We start from the raw sequence: 27,335 nt of genomic DNA on the forward strand, positions 1-27,335 counted from the left end.
AAATGATCACAAAGACTGGGCTGGAGGCTCCATGGGCTGATAGAAGAATTAACAAGGTAAATCAAGTTAAACTATTAGTGCACAGCTGCAGAGGGAATGGTCATAAGGTTTAATGGAACCATGTTCTAATTCTGGTCATAGTCTTACCTCTATGCTAAATGCAACATGTGAGTGTTAAAAAAGGAGACACAAGTAACACAGAAACCCCATGCTTCTAATCTTTAGCTAGAAAAATCTTAAGATTCTCCACTGGTGTCCATCCAGCCAAAAGGAATCTTCTTGGGCTTAACATTCAAGACATTCATGTTTGTGAGTGCCATATTAATCGAAAATCAACCATGGATAAAAAACGTACTTTTAGAAAAAAAAATGCATCTATCTGTACTGAATATGTACAGACTTTTTTTCCTTGTCATTATTCCCTAAGTAATACAGTATAACAACTACTTATACAGCATTTACATTGTATTGTGTACTATAGTAATATAGAATGATTTAAAGCACACAAAAGGATGTGCATAGGTTATTTGCAAATCTTATGCCATTTCACATAAGGACATGAGCATCTGTGGATGTATCTGCAGGTGTCCTGGTGTAAACTGTTCAACATCACTTTCTCCTTGACCTCCATCATTATCATATTGCTCTCAATTAGCCTAGATTATTATCAACAACTGCTATTTTTTAACCTTATCACACCAACTCTTCTCTGGTCTGCTTTGTAATACTTTCTCTTTCTTTTTACTATTTCTTTTACAGCTGCCAATCATATTTGTCTTCTGCTCTTATTGGATCAATTAAAAATCCAAAATAGATGAAAAATTAAGTCCTTGAAAATAACACTGTATTTCCAGGGAACACTGATAGCAGGTGCCCACATTTTACTGAAGAATTGCTCACACATTTAAAATAAATTTAAGATGAAAATAGCTTAAGCTTTGCAAGGATATGATTGGAATGAATGAGGAAACTCCTTGATCTTTAATCCAATTCAGTTTGATAGACCTCTGAGAGTCATGGGACTTAGACCTAGCCCGAGGGAAAAATGTAAAGTAATGGAGTTGCATTTAGGAACCGGCACTCTCATCTCCCTTGCCTTTATTCCTACTATGTCTGGTTATCTCCTTATGCTTTCCACTTGTTTCTCTAAAACATTATATTCACAAGAATTAAATAAATGAATATACTATTACTGAAAAGTCTAAGTACGTACTAGATAGATAGTTTTTGAGGTTTCCTACAATGATGTTATGATTTCTTGTTATTCTCTGCTGTTTTTCATTTAACAGAGGATAATATGATAAGTCAAAAGGAATTAATACCTAATTATAAAACTTCAAGCCTGAATGATTTGGGTGGAGAAGATGTTATGCAGGGCAGAAGAGCCTTTGTGTTGTTATAATGATTCTGTGTTGGTCGCCAGCCTCTTTGCCTACTCACAAAAGCCAACCTTAGTTCTAGGTCAAGTATAAGGGTATGGCTTCCTACTAATTGCATCCCCTTCCACTAAGTATATTCCCCCACCCTTAAATTTGAGGCATTGCTAGCTCACCTATCTCTCTGACATCAAAATTTAAGACAAAGGAAATTTTAAGTAATTAAGAAATTAAAAATATAGCAACTGTAATTAGAAAGCAATATGGGATCAATAGTTGTTGACTGAGGTTTTCCCATTACACTGTGTCTACCTGTTCCTATGTAGAGGTCGTATAATGAAGTAATGAAAATTTTTAGAAGACCGAAATAAGAATTCTAAATGATACAGTCAGAGATTATCAGGGATTTTTAGAAATTTAACATCTTGAGAAATAAGCTGAATTAAACAGTCACTAAGTAAAACTTTTAGGAAAAAAAAACAGATGGAGAAATAATAAACTATGAATATTCAGATTCCTTGTAAAAGATATAAACCATAAACATTTGTAGTAAAAATTTAAGTACCTAGGATACCAAACCTAGAAGAGATGGTAATAATCATAATATAGAATGAGAGATGGTAACTCCAAACAAATGCATATTCAATTTTCATTTATTTCATCAAGTTATGATGCTGATAATACATATTTTTTTCTGTTTCTTAATTCCTATTCCAGTTCCTATAAATTTACCGTAGACCAAAATAAAGGTTTTTTTTCTGTGATAATCTCATACTATCAAGTTTTTTTTTTCCTTAAACAGCCATTCCTGAAGGTAATGCTTTCTGAAGAAAATGTAGGTTTCACAACACACTTGTGTGTAATTTCAAGTTTCTTAGACTTTGATGTTTCAAACTGATTTTTGAGGTAAAAATTAAAATAAATATGTACATATGGCCAGCGGCAATTGTGCTAAAATTATTAAGGACATACTCTTATCTATATTTACCTCAAACATGCTAGTAAATTACAATGCAGTTTACGAAAAATACAAAAGGCATGTTCTCACATTCCATTAAATGAAATTAGGCTCAGCTGTTTTTCCAAATACTTGTAGAACATTTAAAATCCGATGCTGTTCAAAGTGAGAAATAAGTTAAAAATAGAAAATCAAGTAATTTTTACATTCACCTTGAGCAAAATGCCAAAGGAAGCCAACACTGTAAAGGATAAAATGTAAATTTAAAGTTCTCCAATTTTTTTCCAGGTATACAAGAATATACTATTATGTTGCCACTCTTCGTTTTTGTTTTCATTTGATCATGATAGAAACACTAAAATGTGAAAAAAAAAATTGGGGGTGTAGCCTTTAGACACACTCATTACTTTACAGCATAGTTCACATTCACTGTGGTGCTTTTTAGTGATTTCCTTCAAATTAAAATCTGGAAATCCACCTTCAAAGGGATGGGAGATATTTAAAATGAAAACTTTATCAAACTAAAGCCTACTAAAATTGGTCCAAAAGGAACCTGTCATAATCTCAAAATACAGACCTATTTTACTTATGAAGTAGTTTTCTCCGTTAGATTTCACTTAGCTGGGAAGTCTCTCACTCCCATAATGCAAAGGTACTTGATGGCTAAGAAATGATACATAGGAAGAAGATGACGGAAAGATGAAGAACCACTCTCTGTTCCATCTGGTGGTTAAAACATTTTTCTTTCCTCACCACAAGTAAATTAACCTAAAGAAGATGTGAACTGCAAGTGTGGGAGCTCAGGCTCTCAGATGGAGCCCCACTGATAACTCTGCTGTGCTAACATTTAACATTTCTCACAAACAAAGGACTAATTCAAGAGAAATTGCAAACTCCAGTAGGTAGCAATGTTCATGGAGCTTTTCTCTTTACAACATCCCCAGTCGGTTTTGGTCCATGATTTAATAAAGCAACAGATAAAGCACTGATTCCTGGTGTGTTTAAAGATACTCCTAGCCGTGGAGGACTTGCCTCCAACATCTTTCCTGCAAGGTTGACAATTATAAAAAGGGCCATATTTCAGGAGAAGGATATAAATTATTTTGATGGTGAGTAGAATGAGGAAAAATATATAAATATTTCATAAGCATCCCTGTCCTTCTGTCTCTCTCTTCCTTACATGCCCATGTGGGCCAGTATCGGAGTGGCAAACCAGAAGGGCAATAGACAGAAGGACCCACTGTTCCAGCAAAGACCTGCTGACCCAGTAGAGAGAAAAACAAGATGCTTTGGTCGCTACTTGTGGGGTGACAACCCAATCATCAATTAAAGCAGACTTGTTGATTACAGACACTTCAACTGTTCTTAACCCATGTAAAATATCAAAAAAGCCCTCTATATTATATAACTGATGATAGAAATTCTGCATAAGACACTTTTCTATGTGTTGTTAATAATCACAGTGGTATAAAAGGGGGAACCACAAGGTAACAAGACAAATACCACATTAAAAAAATATTCTGTCATTACATTGTTCATAGAATACTTATGTTTGACTTAATTAAAATGTATAATCGAAACATAATTGAAGTTCTAATATTTAAGGCCCCAAGATTATCCAGGCAATTAAGCCCTAGCTACTTTCAGGAGACAGGAGTTGTGTGAGGGCTAATGGAAGAGACATTGTAGACATTTTCCTGGCAATATTTTTTTTTCTTTTGCTGCTGGGCTCTATTCTCCTTTCTAAAGATGACAAGTCATTAGGGACAGGAAACCAGATGAGGTTATTGCATTTCTTTGAACCAAGGGGCTATTATTGCATATCATTGTTTCCATGCCTGACAAGCTAAAAGCTAAAAAGGGAGTAACTTCTTAATATTACAATAGCAAATTTTTTTTTGGTAAGAGAAGGATGGAATTGAAAAGTTTAAAATTTATGTAAAAGTCTAATTTGTGAAAATGAAAAAGAACACTTTGCTTATGTTCTTTGTGAACTTTGTAAATATATGTAATTTGTAAAAGCTAGGTTAGTTTCTTTAGAATGTCAAATTTTATTCTTAAAAAGACAAAATAGCACCTGGGTGCTGTGGCTCATGCCTGTAATTCCAACAGCTCAGGAGGCTGAGGCAGGAGGATTCCAAATCCAAAGTCAGCCTCAGCAAAAGTGAGGGTCTAAGCAACTCAGTGAGACCCTGTCTCTAAATAAAATACGAAATAGAATTGGGGATGTGCCTCAGTGGTTGAGTGCCTCATGTTCAATCCCTGGTCCCCCCTCCCCCCTAAAAAGACAAAAGAACCACTGATAATTTGAAAATTGAAACTTTTAAAAAGAAATGACAAGAGAACTATGTTTTTCTATTTTGGGGTGATACATAACTTTTGTTAATATTTTTGACTGCTTGATAGTTTAATGCATGATATTCAATTTATTCAAACTAATATAATTGAACACATAAACTTATTCACAAAATCTAAACTGCTTAAGTTCTATTTCTGTTAACAAACACAGAACTGAATTCAGCATTGAGGGGCTGCCTCAAACAGCTCAGTTTGTTAGGCCTTAATTATAAAACTAAGCTGTGGCAGGTCAGTTGAGTATCAAGGCATGGGATAACAGTAACTGGTAGCAATGGATGCTACAAAAATCAAAATTTCATAGTACTACTAAAGTACAATTATCACAGCAGTCATATACTTTAAGTTATGACTTATTAAAAGTTATTAAAAAGTTATTAAACTTTAGATATGAACTTTATTATGTGCTAGGTGCAACACAGGTGGATTTCTGTGGCTAGAGAGCCCTCAACTTTTGAACTTCATTGCACTTATCCGGCAGACAAATTGAAAAAGAAAAAACAAAAATCCTGCCCCTTGGACAGAACATAAGTTAAAAGACTGATGAATATAATATTTAATGTTTTGCTTTCTTAATAGGTATATCAAATACTATGCAACATGTTTGTGTTGGAACGTCATTTGAAATGAGTATTGAAATTGATATATACAAATAATATTTCTAAGGTAAAAAATATAATGATAAAATAATCAACACATTGCTAAGAATCTGCTGCGATCTATCTAGTCTTTATTTTTCTGCATGTGTGATCTACTCCTTGGTTATTAGAGTACTCTCTCTCTCTCCTTCTCTCCTCTCTCTCTCTATATATAGATATAGATATAGATATAGATATAGATATAGATATAGATATAGATATATGTACATATATATGTGTGTGTGTGTGAGTGTATGTGTTTCAAATAATTTATTGGTTTCACTTACTGAAATTAAAAGAAATCCAAAATTACCCTATTCTTGGTCACTTGTGATTGACTGCCTAGTGCCACCTATTAACTAAACTGACTTTCCTTTAAATGACTTACTGTTTGAATTTTGTGGAAATCCGGGCAAGGAGGATGGACCGTTCATTCCGGGGAGAAGGACTGGAGGAAGGCCAGGGAGTCCCGGATAGGCTGCTGGCAAACTGATACCATGGAGGGAGCTGCTGTCCATCATGCCTGGCTGCTGTACAGTTAAGCCCAGAACATCTGAAGCTTTCTTTATTCGATCAAGTTCTTGCTGTGCCATCAGCTGCCGAACAGTAGTTGGAGCTAAATAATCTTTCTCCCGATCCAGCTGACTGCCCACGGTCTCTCTCACTTTTGAAATGTGCTGTTTGGAGAAAATATGATCTCTGATGGACAAGCGGGCAGAGTATTTCACCCCACAGAGAGTACACTCTGGCTTGGTGCCTTCCGTTCCACTTTGATTGATCATGAAAGGCTTCCCTATGTTGATTTTAAATTTCTTTTCTTTTGCCCTTGCGTTTTGAAACCACACCTGGACCACCCGTTTGGGCAGACCAATCTCATTGCCCAGCATTTCACATTCTTGCATGGTTGGCGTTCGGTAGTCACTGAAGCAAGCCTTGAGAACCTTGAGTTGAAGATTGCTCATTTGGGTCCTGAAACGCTTATGACCTGGCCGATCATTACTTTTGGATTTAAAAGGGTTGCTAGACCCAAATGGATTTGGTGAGCTGGGGTCGGCTATGCTGGAGGTTTCACTGCGATCAGCGTTGTCATCAGGGTCATCTGTGATATAAAAGCTTTGGTCATGGTCACCATCTTTCTCATTGAAATGGATTGATGGACTGGTAAGTGAAAAGAGAAATTTGTCATCGCAGACCTCAGTTGTGGGTGTGGTTGCTGGTTTTGGCAAAGCATCCAGAGCTTTTGGCTCTTTAGGAGAGAGAGCTGGTTTCACATCTGCAGAACTTCCTGTGGTACTTTCCATCTCAGTGTTTCCCTCATCTCCAGTGGTGGCATCGCTGATGGCTGTATTGATGGACGAAGTCTCATCAAAGTCAGCTTTAGTTTGATCATATCCAGACTCAGCAGGAGGGGCATTTAAATTCTCTACATCCTCAGGACATTCTGCTTTAAAAGAAGAAGGGCTTAAAAGATTCTTCGGTGACAGCTCTGCTGTTTTACTAACAGGTGTTGACACTGTAGAAGCCAATTCATTCTCACTCGATAGATCAATTTTAGTTAATGGCAAAGACGGATAATCAAAATAAATGTATTTCTGTGGGCTTTCTCCTCCGTCCTCTGTGGATATTAAAGGGCTTGGTGGCAAGCTGTAACCTGCCTGCTTTCCTTCATTCCAGTGCCGAGAGCGAATGTGGCTTTCTAAAGCTGACTTTGCCTTAAACAGGGCTCGGCAGAATGGACACCGTTTATGAGATTGGGCTGGACCCACTGCCCGGAACTGGCCTTTCCTTTCTCGTGCACGTGTATTCTGGAACCAGACTTGCACGACTCTTTTTTTCAGCCCGACTTCACGTGCAATGTGATCGAGCATTTTGCGGGTAGGATTGGAGTCTAGCAAATATTTCTCATAGAGTATTTCCAGTTGTTCGGGGGTGATTGTGGTTCTCAAGCGCTTGTCACGGTGTTGGTCTTCTCCGCTATTCCCACCCTCCTTTTCGCTGCAATTATTATCTTCTTTGTCATCCAGTTTCCTTTTAAGGGAAGCAGCAACGGTGCCTGGGGTGGTGGCGGCGTGGGAGGAACTGGTCTGAGGTGGCATTTGTGTGAGAGAGCTACCCAGCAGCTGTCCAGTCATCAGAGGGTTGTTGGGATCGAATATCATGTAGGGCATGTCCAAGGGCCTTTCCAAGAATGGAGAGTGAAGGAACTGGTTTTGAGCAGCGAGGAAGTGCATGTGCTGGTGCTCCTGCCAAAGTTCCAGCGTTGGGAAGGCAACGGTACACTGATCACATTGGTACTGGAGTAACTGTGGAGGTAGACTGTTCTGGAGAGAAGTCATGGAAATTTGCAGTGGACTGGAAGGGACTGGGGTTTGAGAAGCCGAGGGAGGTCTTCCAATAAGTTGGGGTTGTTTTGGTGGCTGCGGCTGTGGCTGGGCGGTGGGTGCCTGCGGTGGGTCTGCTGAAGTCGATGCTAACGATGGGGCTGGTTTGGTGCCTTGAGAAGGGGGTGAGGGGTCACTCTGCTTTGGCTTTTCTGTGGGATAGTCAGGTTTGGGAGAAGCCTTCTCAGGTTCTGGTTTGGGTGACGGAATCAAGGGCGTGCTAGTCCCCGAGCCAGAACTTGCTGCAGGGACAGTGGAGGTTTTGGCTGTATCCGTTTGTCCAGACACCGCACAATGCTTGTAAACCATCTGATCTGTGGCATCCATGGAGTCTTCCGTCTGGCTTTCATCTTGGGCATCGTCATCTTCATCCTTATAACACTGCTTTTTCTGATGTGTAATCAAGTCAAAGATCCTGGGGAAGACCACATTGCACTTTTTACATTGGTACTGCATGTTGCTCGTTCGAATGTAGCGTTCGTTGGTCAGTTCTCTCTTTTCGTTGTCTTTAGTTTCTGCTTGGTTCTCATAGCTCTTTCGTGCTTTCTGCCTGGCGTTCTGGAACCATACAACAATAACCCGAGTGGGTAGATTGAGAACGGTTGAGAGTTGTTCTATTTCATCATCTTTCGGGTAAGCGTTGGTGTCAAAAAAGTCTTGTAGAACCCTCAGCTGGTAGTCGGTGAACCTCGTCCTCGAAGACCTTTTGCTGAAGGAGGCATCCGATTTGTAATGTTCTAAAGAGGCGGGCTGTGGGTCAATTCGGATATCTTCCAAAACAGTGATAGGAGGGTTACTGAAGTTGTAGGGTGAATCCTTATTTCTCTGTCGTTCCTTAAAAAGGGTGTTTCGAAACCAGTGCTTGATGACTTTTTGAGAAAGGCCAGATTTCTCTGCCATTTCTTGGATCTGTTCTTCACTTGGAGAATTATTGATGTCAAAATAAGCCCTCAGGATTTTCAGTTGATCATCTGTAATTCTTGTCCGGGGGCGTTTGAACTGAGAATGCCTTAAGAAGTTGGGATCTAACCCGAGCTGCTGCTGGCAGAGTTGAGTGAGATCTGCTGACAGAGTGTCCATCTGCGGCAGCTGCAGGGCAAGCTGCGGGGGGAGTGCGGGGTGTTGCACGGGTTGCATCATGATGGAAGGAAAGAGCGGAAGGTCCAGAGAAACAGGCAGCTGGACCTGGGGGGTAGCAGAAGGTGGGGGGGGAGGGGGAGGGGGAGGAGGAGGAGGGGGTGGCGGAGGGGGCGGGGGAGTGGGTGGTGGAGCTTGCAGAGGGGTAGAAACCGTGCTTGGGATTTTCACGGGACCCAAGGGAGAAGGCTGTGGGGGAGCTGGCGGCAGGGGAGGAGGCGGAGGTGGAGGTGGAGGTGGCGGTGGCGTTTCAGGGGAAGATGGAGAAATTGGATAAAGCTTGTCATAGGCCTCCCTGTATTGACGAGCAAATTTTTCTAGTGCTCCGTAGGGAAAAAATTGCCCATGTACATGCTCTTGGTGACTCTTCAGGATGAGAACATTGGAAAACAATTTACCACACGTTCCACATTCCAGTTTGTCAGTGTTTTCCCCTTCGCCACTCTTGTTCTTCTTCTGTACCTTCTGCCTGTTTTCGTTATACTGAATGACTAATTCAAAACCAAAGTTTTCCAATAAAGCTTTGGCTGCATTTCCTCTGGCCCCCGAGGCTATTCGGGGTGGAGGGATGGATGGTTCTGAGGATTTTTGCTTCTTTATGTCTTTGCCTTCTTTGAGACCTTCACCATCATTTACAAATTCTTGCTTTGGTTTCTCTTGCTTTTCGGCAATTTCTTCTGCTTCCTTATAAGATGGTATGTCCTTCATGATCTGGCAGTCTGTATTGGCTAGATTGCTTTGCTCTTGTTTCAATAATTTGCTTGGCTGCTGCTGCTGCTGGGGTGGCTGCGGCTGCGGAGGCGGCTGCTGCTGTTTCTGAGGCTGCAGCTGGGGCTGTGTGGCTTGGTACTGTTGTGCTTGCTGCTGTAGAATCTGGAGTTGAGTTTGGCCAACATGATGTTGCGTTTGAATCTGCTGCTTCAGATCCTCAAGCAAGGAGCCAGCCATTCCCGTCATGCCCGGCATACCAAATGTGGCAGAGCCTGGCAAGCCCAAATCTGGACCCAGACTGAATTCTGTCCCAGGTATGTAGAATGGAAAGAGAAACTGAGGCTGCTGAAACTGCAGCAGTGCTTCTGGAGTCATGGGAAAATGAGGCAAAAAGGCTGGGTTTAGAAACTGCGGCTGAAAGAATGCAGCTTGCTGTTGTAACTCATGCTGCAGTTGCATCTGAATTTGTGCTGGTGACTGCGGTGGGTGATGTGTAGGCTGAGCAGAGATTAATTCAGGAGTTTGCTTTTTATTTAATTCTTTGGCATCTAAGTGGGTATCTTTGCTGTTGACTGCTGCTAAACTCATGGAATCTAACATCCCTTGGCCAGGGCTATTTACATTTGCTGCAATGCTGTGTCCACTGGCCACATGCCCGCTGGGCTCCAGCTTTGCAGCCCTGGCCTTTGTCTGGTGGAGCACAGACCTCATGTGGATTTCCAATGTCGAGCTTTGGCTGTATGCAACATTGCAGATGCTGCACTTGTAGGGTTTGTTGTCTGTGCTGCTGTTGGTTTCTTGTGGGACAGGACTGGAGGCTTCCTGCAAAACCTTTTTCAACTTATGCAGGTGAGAGACTGAATTATAATGGACCAAGAGAATGTTCTTTTGGGTGAATGACTCTTTACACACTGTACATTTATATGGACGAGATGGATCAAGGAATTTTTCCATTGTAAAATTGGGCCCTTTTCTAAAAGGTAAGGTCCGCTTTGGTTCAGAGCCCAAGTCATCTGGAATAGAACTACTATCACTTCCTACAGGACTTGCCTTCCCTTCATGGTCCACCTCATACTCTCTCTCCATTTCCTGTTCTAAGCCATGGTCATCCTGGGCTATAGCTTCACTTTCTGCCCAAAGTTCACCATTCACGGGCAAGGAGGCATAGAGCTGTTGAAGTTCAGTTTCACTCAGTTCTGGGTGGCCTGCTTCCAAGTGTTTTTTTAAAGCCTGGAATGTACGGAAACTACGCTGGCAGAGGTTACACATTGTTGCAGCCCGAATTGCATGATACTGGGAATGTATCTGAAGCTTCTGCATAGTTTTAAAAGCCAAGCTACAATGGTTACAGCGATACTTATAAACATGGCGGTCAGAAACAGAGAGAGGTTGCCGTTTTTGCTGTTCGTTTAGTTGATCTTGCAGTGTGTCAGGGATTTTCACATCCTTACTGCTATTTTTATTCCATTCCAATATTTCTGGGGGCTCTTTAGCTGGTTTCTGCTCCTCACTCTTTATTTCCACGCTAGCCTTTGAATCCTCAAGACCTGCCATACTTTTCTCATCCATTGGGCTTTCACCTGTTCAGAGAAAGCACAAATACCTCTGTTAAGAAACCTATGGCTCCAATGTCAATAGATTGTAAATAGGATAAATATAAAGATCTCTGACTTAACTGATTCTTTGAATATTTACTAAGTAAATACTAACAGCACTCGACTGGATATTGAAGATATGACAATGAGTAAGAATTCATCATCAATCTTGGGGAATTTCAGGATAGGGAAGAAAACAAGTCAAAAGTAAAAAAAAAAAATACAATATGTTACAATCGGCATGATACCAAGGGCCATAACCTTGGTGTTAGAGAATTAAAACAACATAGAATATTCTTGGATGTTCAGCAATTAGATTTCTCAAGGACAGGTGGAGATAACCAGTTGTCAAACATGTCTTGGAAAATAAGGCTCATGGAAACATTGTGCATTTTCTTCCCTTCATGCTTTTTAAAAATAAATCTTTAATGGTAAAAATCTTGGCGCACTGCCACAAGGGCAAGTCCCTGAGTGCTTTTTCCACAGATCTTCATCATAAGATGGAATACCTGTATATTTCCCAGATGCTTCCGCTGTCATGGCTGCAGGTGTGTCCCGCTCTGACTTCTCAGAGGAGGCTGCTGGCAGCAGCATACTGTTTGGCATCATCATGTCAGGGACAGGCACCTTTAAAAACCAAAAGGGTTCCAGGTTAAATGTACTCCAGAAAATCATAAATTCCATCACTTCTCCCATTTGGCAGTAGCATATCCCATTTGCATTTTTCCAACCAAAGCAGGGACATCTATCCCTTCAGATTTCAGACCCATGCTGTTACAATGCTGTATTTTTCTTTTCTTTCTCTTAATTATGGTTTCAAGCTTTTTGTAGGTCTATTTTTTATAATGATAATCAAGAAACTTTGAAATGCAAAGTGCCCACATGAGTCATTTGATTAACATTACAGATATAAAAAAGACCACAAAATACGTAATTAATTAGGCTATGCTTTGTATCATATTTTTTTTTCTCTAAGCAAAAGAGACCACAAATGGGCCTCTACTGTGATTTCTATAACACAGTCAATAAAAGACCTTTCAGTAGCTCAGAAGAAATAAATTTCTACCAACCCATAATTACATATTTGCATTGATAGTTTACCCAGATCATGTCACACATGCATCAACATTTGGTATCCTTACTGTCATAAGCAGCTTCTCCACACAATCTGGAGACACACTGTGCAAATGAGTCAGGTGCAGCTGGAGATGCATTTTGTTGCTGAGGACGTCCTGGCAGAGAGGACAGCAGATGACGGGTTGCACTGAGTGCTGCGACAGCACGTGCATCTGGATCCGACTTTGGTCCCTACTATTGTAGTTACAATAAGGACACTGATAGAACTGGAAAAGATTGAATAAACATGACCTCTGTGAGTTAATATATTTTGATGACTTCAGAACTTTGGCAGTAATACCAAGTGTTAATAATATTGCCCTTGGAAATGTCTATGTGCATTTCAATCACATGCAATTTTGGGGGCTCTTAAACTATTAGTAACAGGTAAAACAAACAGATAAATAAAAAGAGAGATCTCCACAACAAAGGAAAACAACATTATTTACCTGTTCATGACAGAATTTATTGTCCTCTGAAGGTTTTGACCTTTTTGTTGCAACATCCTCTTCTTTCGCCAACAGGAGTGGCTGGGTGCCCCCTGCCACACTGACTTTTAGCTCCTTCTCTGGTGTGATTATTCCTGATTGCAAAAAGAATAGAGCAACTCAAATTATAAACATGATATCATAAGTAGAAAATTACGTTTTTCAAATAACTGACTCTCAATTGACTGAGTCACAAAAAGAATTAGGCACGCACTTTTAAATGATGCTCAGATCAAAAGACAAGAAACACATATCTTTTTTGTCCACTGACTAAGTAGACTTTATAAATATATTTTCAAATGTACTCCTGTCTCATGTTTAGATAACCCTAGGTGGCCTTGAAAGGTTTATCAATAACGTGTGCTCGCTGGTGTCCCAGAATGCCTTCATCGCATTAAAGCCAATCTATTCCCATTCACAAATACTAACTCAGAAATTCATTATTTTTACTAATATCTAATCAGCTATTTCTTTTCAAAATCCCTGAATGAAGAAAATATTTCAAAATTCTGAGAAGAGCTGGCTTGATATAACTCAGGAACTAAAATATTTTGACATCATTAATGGATTTAAAAATCAAAAGGTTGTTAAAGCAAACCATACATTACATTCCTATTGCTATTAGGGATATTGTCTTTGCTGGAGATGTTTTAGCACTTGGCTATACACACAGCATTATAGGACAAATCTTAAGAAGACAATTGCTTTATGAGGTTAATCCAAATATTTGGTGTTAAAGACGACTTAAAATTTTGCCCAGATGAGCAATGTAATGTGGTGGAGTCTCACACACATCAAAGAAAAGAGCACAATTCTAATTTCCCAATCTTAACAGAAAATTCTTTCCAGCATCAATTTGCCCGATAATCTCCTCTGTGAGGCTGGATATTACAGCGACATTGGGTAGGCATGTCACATACATCTCACGACAAACACAAAACCTCATTTACCAGCCATTCCAATCTCATCATAGCACGGCATCATCTGACCTTTTTTCTGCTGTTTATTATGAGTATTTCTAATTTTAACTTTCAATTTTCACCATCTTCCAGTCAATTTGCAACTAAATTATTTCCAGGGTGAGGACACTATCACTGGACAACTGGGTGCAAATACATCTTGAAATGCAATGAAGCTAAACCATTGATTGCTATCAGACCCCGCGTAAATATATAGTCCAGGCATAATCTGATTGTATGCTGTGCATGAAGATTTATCTTGATTTTTCTTCAATCCACATGCAGTTCATATAAATGAATAAATTGAAGTGATTTTTTTTTCTTTTTTTTTCAAAATAACCCACTTTTAATTTAAAATAAGGTCAAGGGTGTTTTGGAAACAAAATAAAAATGAACAATATTTCTACTCTGGGTACAGAAGCATAATATATACCATATAAATAAATTCAGAAATCTCAAATTCACAACAAATTCAAGGGTCATACTGAGGAGACTAAATTAAAATAGAATCTAAATGATATAATGACAATAATTTTATTTCTTTAGGTTTGAATTAGTTCCTGACATACAGAATTAGTGCTGAGTTTTCTACAGATTACATTGATATTGATTTCTGAATTTATAAACATTGGATTTTATTTTAATTAATACTTTTGTTCTCTATTTACATATGCTGTAGAGAAATTAAAATTCTTTTTAGATGTTTAAAAAATAACCTGTCATATTTGTATTTGAATAAACTTAAATTTGAAATAAATTTAAAGTCTCATTATATTGATTAAAAAGTATCTGATTATCTGATACCTTAAGATGTACCAAAACTGGGGACGTTCATCTCACAATTAATAAAAATTCATTTTTATTTCTCAGAGGAAAGGCAGAATATAATTTATGCTTAGTAAATGTTAAAAATTTTACAAAAACAATATGATATTTAATATTTGCAAATTCACTGTTTACGTGTCAGATCAAGTTGTGCAAAATTGACTGTCATTTAAATCAGCAAGTGCCTATCAGTTGCCTTCGCCTATGAAATTTTTCTTTAAAAGTTTCTATTAATGAGTAAGAATATGCTTCCTTAGAAGATGAATACACCATGATATACCCTTTTTCATTATATTTTGTTCCTGGTAGAATTGGACAAGACAAAATTATAAGTCCATTCGAGACTATCACAAAAAAAAGTTGAAAAAAAAAATGTCCATGACTTTTGTTGCTTGTAGGCCATTTGGAGCATCAGAAATAGAATAAACTTTCCAGAAACTTCTATTAAATGTATAGTCATGGGCTTAATTTAAAAAATACACACACACACACACACACACACACACACACACATACAATGTGCATCTTATCCTGACATTGATATCATAAAAGAGAATAAAAGACCACGCATTAGGGCGCCTGCTTGTAATCTCAGCAGCTCAGGGGGCTGAGGCAGAAGGATTGCAAGTTTGGGGCCAGCCTGGGCAGAGCAGCAAGATACCATCTCAAAATAACAAGTGAAAAGGGCTGGAGGTTTAGCTCAGTGGTAGAGTGCCCAGGAGTTCAATCCCCAGTAAACCAAACAAACAAACAAAACCATAAAAAAGTATTAGTTTCAAGATTTGAAACATTTTACTAAGCCTATACAGTGATGTGTGGTTTTTTTTTTGGTATAATTTATACCTGTGTGTTAAGGATATATTGCCTTTATTTTATGCTTATTAATATTCATCAAAAATATAATTGCTTTGGGGGGGCTAGGTTTGTAGCTCAGTGGCAGAGTACTTTCCTAGCATGTGTGAGGCAATAAGTTCTATCCTCATCACCATATAAAAATAAATAAATAAAATAAAGGTACTACATCCATCAACAACTAAAAAAATCTTAAAATACTGTTCTGCATTGCATCAAGAAAGGAAAATTTAAGTTTTAAGTTAACTATTATAGGGCTATTTGGCTAATTAACTGCATTCATTGAACCACGAGTGTTCACATAAGCTGTGAAGTTTCCAAAGACCATTTTGCTTTAAATTAAGAAGCTATAAAATTATAAATAAAGGCTAGCCTGCCTAACTTTAGCTAGGCGCCCTAGAAATGAAAATAACTCATAGTAAGTAGAAGGAGAGAATACTGAAGTATAACAACATATGACAAAAATGACTCTTAAGCTTGACGAGGTTGGGAGGACTATTTGTAAAGACAGTAGAAGACACAGTTTACATATACTTGTCTTTTATACTCAGAGGGGTGTTATCTCAAGTTTAATATTATGCCATTCCTGGCAAAGTACAGGAAATTTGCTTGGATGTTTTTCCTGAATTCTAATTTCCTAGACATGTCTTTTATTAGATAAAGGCCAATTAATTTTAGGAAGGTTCTGATAATGTTCTGTGATTAGTTAGTTTGTATTTGCAAACTTAAATTTGAAATAAACCCAGTTCGTTACCCTAGACCAGAAAAAAAATTGAAATAGATCATAATATATTTTGTGTCATAAAGGACACCACAATATTCTCAAAGAACAATGTCATTTTAATGAATTTTAACTAAAAAATGAAGTCAAATTGCAAATAAACACTACCTCATAGATGAGCCAATGATTATCTGTCAGTTATAGGATTAGCTAACTTGCATGAGATTGCTAATATAAAAATGACATAATTCATTTCAATTCAGATGCCGCCTACTTAATAACTCTCAATCCCTAAAATACAGAAGGTTGTAAAATGGTTTATACTCATAACAAGTGAGGAAAATCCAATAATGCATGTGTACCCCTAGCAAATCTTGAAAAAAACAATAAAACAAAACACTGAGTTATTATTTATGAGTCAATATATTTGATAAAGTTTGAATACTATAAAACTTGGATATAACAGATGTTATTCAACTCTAAATAACTCTAAATTATAATTACCAGTACAGTATTCTTTCTAATGAGAGTAGAATGAAAGGATAATTTTAATTGCAATAATGAAGGTTAATTTCCATCTTTCCTCATGTTTACTCCCTTATTAAAAAGTGGTCCCCTTAGCCACGGCAGAGACATATTACATTTTCAATGCAAATGTATTAATCTGGATAAACTCTATATTAATTCTTGTACTGCACAGAGCTATAATTTGGATTATAATTAATCTAAAGTGGCACTAGATTTAAATGACAATATAAATGAAGCATTAGGAGGCTTTTCTATTATGGATGAATATTCAACAAATATAACTTGCATATTGCCAAGTCTCATTTTGAGAGCTCCAGTCCTACAGATTAGTGTCAGCAACACAGCACAACAGCTTACACAAACATAGCCTTCCTAACGTGTGTTAATTCCTTTGTGTTTAAGAAGTTCTATGTTAAAGTGGGGTCAAACTGTTTTCCCATCTAACATATTAAGATAGTAATTACTTTGTAATTTTGCTAATATTCTTTTGACAATTTTAACTGATATAATATATATACATATGGAATATGTTATGTGGATTGCTATTTAATCATTAGAAATATTTTCAAAGAAAAAAATCCATGTAATAATTCTTTAACCTAATAATTGTCAATTTAAAAAGCATAAAACCTTGTTAAAAAGGTCATGTTAATTTCCAATAACAAGAACTGTCTTGAAGGCTAGGAGATTTCAAAGCTAAAGATTTGCATCTCAGCATTTGCTTTTAGTTGGTCCTTGCTTAGAGCTAATTTTTATCCCTGTAGATACACCTGAGGAAGCTTTTTTATGGGAATAAAATTTGTTTTAAATAACTACCATAATGCAATATTCTGTGTCCTCTCAGACACCCGAGTCCTGTCTGTATGGTACAATTAGGCACCCAAGAAAGGACCATAACTCATCAGGCCGTTAGGGAGTCATTGGGTCCATTATTTATGCAGAGCAGTGAACAGCAGCACCAGTGAAGGTAGAGCCCTGCATCTGTGGTATGGTCGAAGCAAGACTCTTTCCTCAATGGTAATACTAGATCCATTTTCAAGGGATTCCCAGAATCCATCCTTCACAAGGTACTAGACATTAGATATTTAATACTGCACATAATGTCCTATATCAAAGTATTACACAGGCGCTCAGCAAAAGTTAATGTGATATCTGGGTGTTTTACACAGGCTTCTGAAGAATAAGAAGGATATACTTTGCAATCTGTTTTTGTACTACTCTGAGAAAGTCATCACTAAATACAGATAGATCCTGCTGTCCCTGAACAAATCAAGCAACTAGTCTTGATAACGTCCATCCTAAAGAGAGTAAACGGACCACCTTACTATTTCCAATCCTTTTCAAATAAAGTTCAGATAGTACTACCCTTGACATTAACTGATCACTAGGTTCTTCAAATTCCTTGTCAATAGCCTCAGGAGGCAGCCTGCTGCTATACTGCTATGGCATCTTTTCAGAGATTTCGCTTTAGGCTCAATACCAACCTTAGATCCTCTTTGTTTAAATCAAATTAGAATCATATGTTAGACCCCACATCCTAGAAGCAAATAACAAAGGCACTTTTCTCCCTGGACTCCTCTGAGAAATTTAGTATGAAAAGGTGAGGGTGGGGGAGCAGGGAGCCACTTTAGATCATTTTTGAATGGCATGTAAAACTTAGACATGAAGAGACAGAATTACAAATATAGGATAATTCAGATTTAAATAAACTTGTATGTAAAAAATGATACATTTGGCTCAACCCAATATCTTCATAGTGAATACAAGCTCCTTTATATGCAGCTGTCACTAGAATTCAAGGAAAAGATAGATGACTACCTGAAACTAATAGGCTTGAACCCGTTTCAGCACTTCTTCTGCTTCAATGAGTCCAACATAATAAAACTAGGTATAGCGTGCAGCAAAAGTAGCCAATGTAATATTCATTGCGACCATAGATTTCCATCTCATACATACAAAGCATGGATGAAGCCATATATTTGCCAAATCAAACACAGAAAAAGCCTTAGGTATCTACACCAGATGCTGGCCTAGGGTTTGTTTGTGCACAAGTAAATGTCATGACACGAAGGTTTGTTTTCAAAGACAGTAGCTTTCATTACCGGGATTTGTCTATTCTGGAAGATCAAAATTACCCAGCACCTAATCCCTTTTCAATGATATTTCCTTTTTCTTAGGCTGAATCATCTGTAAACTTTTTCACTGGATTTTGTTTGAAATGCTTCAAATAGATGCCCTTAAAAAGGGCAAATTCCTGAGTGTAGGTTGAAAAAAAAGAGGAAAAATAGCACTTATTTTTAGGGTTACATGGTTTGGGCAGGGGTACATATGACTGAATGACAAAATTCAAGAGATATCTAATCCTATGCTTATGAAAAATTAATATGCCATCAGAGGAATCACAAGTATAGCTAAGATTAATGAAAGGCGCTTAAAAAATTACAAGCACACAAACTGATTTGATTAAAAAATAATCTCGCTGGTTGTCCTGTAATATTCTTCAACTTATCCACATCTATTCTGTCAGATGGTTATGATTAAAAATAGGTCAATGGGAGGCTACTGATAGAAATCACATGCAAAATGCACATGCAATGAATAGTAGTAGGAATGTTCAGACAGTTTAAAATGAATAAAAGCTTTTAATAAGCTTGGTGGTGGGGGGGAGTGAAGGAAGGGCTGATTGCAGGGAATGGAGGGGTGGAGGAAAATGAAAGGTGAAAGAGTGGAGTATCTTACCAGAATCTTTATGAGAGCTCTTGCCTTCGCCATTGTCTCTCTCACTTGTGTCTTTCTCATCATCCTCAGCCACTGCTGGGGGCTTAATAGCTCCTTCTATCTCCTCACTTTGTTCTTCTGTTAAGAAATGAGACTAGTGAATACAATTGAAGAAGAAAGAAGAAAAAAACCTAAAACACACACTAAAACAAACTTGGTGGCCACTTTAGAACTTTATTCATGAATTTTCTGTAGATATTCCTACTCAAAAGAGAGAACATACATTTATGCCAAAAGTCTATATTAGAACATGTTGACTGTACCCATGCAAATTTTTATCTAAAGAAACTACATTTTTAATCCATTGAGAGCCTGCATCTATACTGAAAAAAAAGAAGAGGAAAGAAAGAAATCATTTTTAGTATAATTTGATATAGTTTAAGCTGAAAAGATGAAAAAAATATGGTGGAAGGCATTTCTGTACTTTTAACAGTAGAACTTTCTAACAACATGGACCTTGTTCCATGAACTTGAATAGGTGTCAGAACAAATCAGATTCTTAGCAAAAATTCTTAGTGAAATAATGTGGTAACAATGGGTTAAATAAAAAGACAGGTGTTATTCCTTCCTTCAGATACGAGACCTCAGAGGAATTCTGTGAAATTTTGGTAGAGGAAGAGTTTGAAGCTTCAGTTATAGTGGGGGGTTTGTATTTTTTTTTAAATAGGGGAAACTATATAGGGCCTAGGATATAACAAGGTATACTTCTATGACAACCACATCACCCCACACCTCATTCACGGGTTCACACCAGCTAGATTACATGGAAATCCTCATAGTAACTCAAACCTATTTAATTATTCTGTAAATCTTAGCTATGCCACTGCTGGTGGATTAATCTGTTTATGCAGTTAGCCTCTATGCTGGGGCTGTGCAGCACTAATCCGTGAAAGGCCCACTGTTCTCTTTCATCCTGCGATCATTTGTCTCTCAGTGTGCTGATGTCACATTTTAATGAATTTTTAGCAATCTGAGTAATGCCAGATAACCAGGCTCTCAACTCCCCACAGCATGGCATGCTGTTTTCATTGCAGCACAAAAAATAAAAATCATATTCCCCGGTTCAGGTACGAATTACATAAATTAGGAGAAGAAGGTAAAATGGGATTTGAAGCACTAGGCTGCTCAATTTCATAAAATCTTTAATGACCATATAAATTAACCCTGGAAAGGCAAAAGGTCATCGACACACATTTGCATACACTCTTCTATTTGCTTTTGATAAGCACAGCTTTTATGCAGAGAACATGATACAATTAACCCTTCAATAACCATACAAAACGCTGCTACGGACATTTTAAGTGTCAAGCATTAACTGAAAATTACACACTGAATACAATTTTCATTGCAAATGCTATAGTGATTGAAAGGGGAAATCGTGGCCCTCTCCACACCCCATGTTTTATTAATAACATTCTGACAGCAGAATGAAATATCCACTGTCATATGTAGCAGCTGAGCACAAAAAAAAAAAAAATTATATTTAGTGCCTCACTTGCCAGCCATGCTCTGCAACTGTGTGAGTAGGAAAACAACAGAGGGGAAACCGTTCTGGGCTCCATAGGAAACTCCAAAAAGCTAAAGGGAAAACAAGGACATTTAATACATTCAAATAAGAGTTTGGTTCAACTGTGAGTCCTCCAAGGCACCATAGGAATCCATTTATTCTATTTTTGCACTCTGCACAAAAGCAGAGGGGAGACCCCGATGAAGGTCATCAGTCATCTGAGGGCTTGGGGGAAGCTTCCCTTTCAGGCAAAAACACATGGAGATTTTACTATAAGAAGATAAAGAATCTTTTCTGGTTCTCTCCTGCTTTCACCCATCAGTGACCATCAGTTACTGATCCAACACAGGCTCTCTCCTTCCAGCACTGGCTGGACTGGTGGGTCTGGTGGTCCAGACAAAGCTGGAAGACTGTGGTTCTGTCAGGCCCACAAATGTGGTATGATATCCAGAGTCAGGCCCGTGACAATTTCTTTTCAACTATTGTGGTGAAGGGATGCAAGACTTATTTGAGAAGATTTACTGGACTTTTCCCCCCAGGGCTGGAAAATGAAGTGTCAGAGTGCTACTGAGTGTCCTTATCTTGAGGGGACATAAAATTGTAAGGGCTATCGCAACTCACATTAATAAAACATTGTGTGTCAGGAGAAGAAAAAGAAAATTATGAAGGCACTAAAAGAAAAGCTACAGTATAATCTGGGTCTCATCAGACAGATTTTGCAAGGTCCTCTTCTTCATTTTCTGGTATGTGTTTTAAGTGTGAGAGAAATTCCCAGACATGTTCTTCTATACATCACTGTGGTGTCTGACCTCCGCCTGACCCTGGCAACAGTTTGAGAAATCTGAATGTGAACAAAGACTCTGTGTCCGCAGCAGGGAAAGATTGTGGGATAGACTCTCCCCATCAACTTAATCGCAAACAGCAGTTCTGAGGCCATAACTTTGCCCGGCTCCTCCAAGCCACAACTCATAACCCTCAGAGGTGGATTTGCCTGCAATGCTCTCTGCTTCTGTGACTTTTTTTTTTTTTCCTCTCTCTCTCTCTCTTTTTGGTTCTTCCTTTGAAGTAGGCAGGCAATTAGCTGTAATGCTCAAGCAATTCAGACCTGTTTTGTGGTTTAGAAGGCGAAAGCTGTTTATTACAGGTAGGCTCTTTGGAGCCATAAGAACTTTGCAAATTTTTAATCATGCAAAAAATAATCACAAAGTAACTTATACACACCATAAAGTTTCATATAAGTCAGAATAAAAGGTCACTTTCATTCTCAAAGAGAGTTTTAGAAATAAATTTGACATTCATTATATAAACAGACTTTAGAGTCATGAGAATTAATGTGAAGAAACCACTTTCTCTGGAAAAACCTATAGGTTTAGATTTGGGGTCAGGGGAGGGAGCAGCTACATTCTAATTTCCAAGTACCACATTTCCTCCATTGTAAAATACCATAAAATGTTAGATGTTTTACAGGGGAAAAATACATGATATTAAATGTCTTAAACTCCTTAGAACTGAAGGTATAAAAACATTACATAAGATTCCAAAATAAAGATGCGAAAGCAGTCTTCATTTTCATCACTGTCTCTAAACTGTTACATAAAATAATAAATGAAAGTATTATAGCATTTTGTAGTACTGATGCATTCACGGAATGTGTATTATTAATTATCCTTTGCTTCATGGAATATAAAAAATAAAATCTATGTTTGTATCTTACTTAAGCACAAATGTGCATTAGGTTCCACTAGAATTTCCCAAATTTCAGACAAATGATATTTTCATTTTTAAATGTTACAGAATAATAGAAAGAAGACAAAATACTGTAGTCTTATATTACAGAAGTATGGTACAATTACCTTCCCCCGGCATTTTTAACATGCCTGAAATGATCATCTTATGTTACTCTACACCCACACACCAACTATATTTAAAAGAGAAGTTTTTGAATGACTAGCTTAGAATATTTCATTTGAACAACAACAAAAAATGATTGGAAAACTACTTTCAATTCATCCTACAAAATCATAATATACAATTTCTAAGCAAATCTACTTCAATGAGATTCCTCTCATCTAAGGCCAGCCAATTGTGCTCCTTTCCCTGTTTCAGTATTCACTTGGGTTTGGGAACCCTCATTCTGAGTTTTCTAAGAAATATTGTGCAATTTTTAAAATTTTTCAATTCACACATAATAATTGTACATATTTAAAGGGTAAGATGTGATAATTTGATACATGTGTAGTGATATACTTTATTCACGTATAACATGTAATGATCAAATCAGGGTAATTAGCATTTCTGTCTCCATAAACATTTATAATTTCTTTGAGTTGGGAAACTTCAAACTCTTCTAGTGTTTGCAAAATGTATTCTAAATTGTTGTAAATGATAATTACCCCACTGTGCTACAGAACATGAAAACTTATATTTGTCTAACTGCATTTTGGTTCTCATTGTCCAACTTCCCCCCAACCCTTCTCTCCTACAATTCTGAGTCTCTAGCAAATCCTATTCCATTCTCTAAGATGAACTTTTTGAGCTTTCATATGAGTGAAAACACACTGCATACTTTCAAAGCCCATGGAGTGATCATGTAAAAGAGAAATAGAGGATGGTCATTTAAATGTCTTCAGTTTTATATAGAGAGCATCTCTATTCAGGATAACTGGCTTGTGAGAATTTTCTCCTGGACTTTTCCAAGGTCCCTTTGTTCAGTTCTTATCCATTCAAATCTACCCTCTATATTTTCTACTTAAATTTGACTCCTCTACTTAAAGTATTCAGTGACCCCTATCACATAAAAAGAAAATGCTCCTTCTGTGCAAAGCAAGAATACCTCTGCCCTGGTGTACATACATCTCTCTTCATTTCATACCAAGCAACTAATATGCAAACTTTAGAACATCAGAATCACCTGGAGGACATGTTAAAACCAATCGCTGAGCCCCCCTTTAAAGTTTCTAATTCAGTAAGTTGAGAGTAAGACTTGTGAACTTGCAACTCTAACAAGACACCAGGTCATGCTGATGCTTCTCGTACAGCTCATGTTTTGTAAGCACTGTGGAACCAACATCCATCTGTTCGTAATGTCCTCTCTCTCCCTATACTTATCACTATATTTCCTATCTTATCTAGAACAACTTTTCTTGATAGTATAACTCCCACTTTTTTCCCTTCATGACCACCTTGGGAAATATCAGTTTCAAGATCTAAAAAAATAGAGTTAATAACACCTACTCCATATGCTTATTATGAGATAAGGTATAAAAATCAGTCAGCACAGAGCCTAACATAAAATAAATACTAAAAATGATCATTGTATTGATACTAGTACTGTTCATTGTTTTCTTCAACAAAAAGTCTTTTCTGAACTTCAAACTAAGATTATTGTTTTTGGATAATTTTTTTTTCTTTCCTATACATTGATGTCAAACAATCAAACAATGTACCTATACAATAGTATATAGAAATTATCTTAATATTTCTGCTTTGCCTTAATAGGTAAACATTTTCTGAAAATAGTGATGTATTCTTCTTTGTGCAAGAAGCACCTTGAACAGTGCTTGGAAAATAGTAGGCCTTTGATATATTTTAGTTAGAATGCTAAATTAAATTTAGGAAGCAAAATTAGGGGAAGAAAGGGAATAGTCCTAACTCTACCCTATTCCTCTATTCCCCTTCAATAAAACTTAAAAGGGTGTTTATTTTCTCTCTGAAAAATCACACTCATCATTCAGCCCTCTCTAAATGTATGTGTATAGCTTCTGTTTTCTAAGTGCTTTTCTCAAAGTCACCAATGACCTCCATGCTATAAAATCTTAAGGTCACTTCTCTGCATCTTACTTAACTTACTTTCATCAACCGATGTTGCTACTCTTTATCTCTGGAAAAAAGCACCTCTCTTGGATTTCCTTGTATTATACTACTATGGTTTCATCCTACGTCTCTAGAAGTTCACTCTAAAAGTTCACTTTTGGTAGGGACTCACTATTTCATTAAATACCAAATGTCAAGCACCTCCCCCATTGGTACCAAGCCCTCTTCCTTATGTATATTATCTCTTTATCTGATTTCATCTAGTCCTATAGATTTAAATTACATTATCTACATACACATTGACGTCTACAGGTACAGCAAACTCAATATGCTCAAATCAGAGTTCTTCAACTTAACGTACCTCACTCCATTTTTCTCCCAACTTCATCTTTTCAGTTAATGGTGCCACCATCCACCACAAGCCATTCTGGACTCTTCTCTTTCCCAATCACATGCATTATATCCATCAACAAGTCCTTGGAAGGACTTCTACTTCCAAAATATTTAGTTCATATTGCATTCATCTACTTTACATTTCCCTTGCCAGTATCGTTAGCAACTTATCTGTATTACTTATCACAAATAAGTAAGACTGACTCTTGCTTTCCCATAACTTATTCCGTAAAGCTAAGGAAAATCAACCTGCTCTTCTGGCACCCTTTATTATTACACTTAGTATAATACATCAACTCCTCACTATGGATGGAATGATTAGGCCCTTGCCTACTTTTTGTACCACATTGGATGTTGCTGGTCCTCCACTCTCTAATATTCCTTCCTCCTAGCCTTCCTTCTCTTCCTGGAATATAACCAACTTCTTCCTACCTTTGTAGGAATATGTTTTCCCAGACTCCTTGCATAATTAGCCCGTGCTCCTTATTCAGGATTCAGGTCACCTGTCACTTCCTAAAAGAACCTGTCTGACCATTGCTACTAAAGTAGAGCACCACCTGTCACTCAGGATAAGAGTCCTCAGAGTTGGGTAGGATTCACTATCACCTGCAGGGCTTTGTAAAACCAGATTGCTAGATCTCACTCCCAGTGTTTCTGATTTAGGGCATGGATGGGCCCAAGAATATGTTCTGTGAAAAGTTCCCAAGTTGTGCTGATGCTGTCTATGAAAGGAGCACACCTTAAGAGCTCACCTGCTCTAGTATATTTAGTATATCACCTCTTTTACATCCTTTACCATAATGATTGCAGTCTAAAAATTCCTTGTTGTTTATTTGTCTAGAAATGTCACTTAATATAAGGGTCACTGATATACCTTATTTATAATGTGTGCCCAGAAGTCCCAGGCACAAAGAAGGGACTCATCAACATTTTAAGTAAAACTGACAACTGCTAGTTTAATTATTTGGGTACGTATATCAGTGGCTTGATGTCATAAATTGAGATGCAGAAAAGTAGAAATGATTTTGCAGAAAGAAATTCAGTTTGGAATTTGTATTTGACTTCTCTGTAGAACATATAGATGAAAACAATCAGAAGGCAGAGACAGATCTAAATCTAAAACTTCTCAGAGACTGAGGTGAAGATGACAATTTTAGTGTCTTTGTTTAGAAAACATTAAAGAAATGTATTGATGGGGACTTGTCTCTTTTTAACTTAATATTTTTGTTGTAAGTCTTGCTTTTTGCCATATTGTGCAAAAAGTCATTAATAAAACCTTTATGAATTTGAGGTGGGGGGGAGAGAGATTGAGTTTATATTGTTGTATCTTCAATGTGCTATCTAGTTTTGTAGGGGGAAATAACATACAGCATTTAAAAAAATATTCATGAGACATGCAAGCTTCACCTGGAAGCTGAAATTTTTAAAGAGGGATTCCCTTTTAAAAAAAGTATTTCAATATACCATCATGGATGCAAAGGACTTTTTGTAATAATATAGCACATTATTATTTCAATTGTATAAATCTGGCAACCGAGGTCATATTTATACAGCAGAAATAAATGAGGTGTGTTATATCAACATGGGTGAATTTCCTCTTAAATTACCTGAATGTAATGCAGCTAAGGAAGTGCAACTGCCATTTTTAACATACATATGTACACATGCAAAGCACAGAGACTCATGAATGTGTTGACATGGCTACAAAATTCCAATGACTCCATTAATTATTGAAAATAATCTCTGGATTATTGAAATATATTTTATATAAAACAGATCATTTAGGTGAAATTTCACAGCTTAAAAAATGTAGACGAGAGAAATTACAAAACAGGAGTTAATCTTTAAGTAGCTAGAGACACATGCAAAAAAATGAATCTAGACACAGATATACATCCTTCAATGGAATTAATTCAAGATGAATAGTAGACTTAAATGCAAAACACAAAACTTTAAAATTCCTGAAAGATAAAAAAATAAAATCTAAATGACTTTTTGTTTGATGATAACTTTTTGGATAACATACCAAACACATGACCCATGAAAGAAGGAACTGGTAAACTTGACTTAATTAAATTTTTTTACTTTATGAAAGACACTGCCTAGGTAATTATAATACAAGCCACAGCTTGGAAAAATATATTTGCAAAATACATATCCAAGAATAAAAATTATCAAAATGCAAAATATTAAAACTCAGACTT

General features: G+C 37.3%; 1 protein-coding gene across 1 annotated transcript in view; it reads right to left on the reverse strand.

Annotated features, from left to right (window-relative positions):
* Window positions 1-27,335, reverse strand: part of Zfhx4 (zinc finger homeobox 4) — a 178,590-nt gene that overhangs the window by 4,488 nt on the left and 146,767 nt on the right. Inside the window, exons 6-10 of the mRNA XM_026383024.2 lie at window positions 19,380-19,496; window positions 12,717-12,850; window positions 12,294-12,494; window positions 11,661-11,778; window positions 5,716-11,136 (exon numbers count right to left, since the gene is read on the reverse strand). Coding sequence (XP_026238809.2) covers window positions 5,716-11,136; window positions 11,661-11,778; window positions 12,294-12,494; window positions 12,717-12,850; window positions 19,380-19,496 — 5,991 coding nt within the window. The remainder of the gene's footprint in view (window positions 1-5,715; window positions 11,137-11,660; window positions 11,779-12,293; window positions 12,495-12,716; window positions 12,851-19,379; window positions 19,497-27,335) is intronic.

This window comes from Urocitellus parryii, chromosome 7 (assembly GCF_045843805.1).
Source record: "Urocitellus parryii isolate mUroPar1 chromosome 7, mUroPar1.hap1, whole genome shotgun sequence".
Taxonomy (NCBI): Eukaryota; Metazoa; Chordata; class Mammalia; order Rodentia; family Sciuridae; genus Urocitellus; species Urocitellus parryii.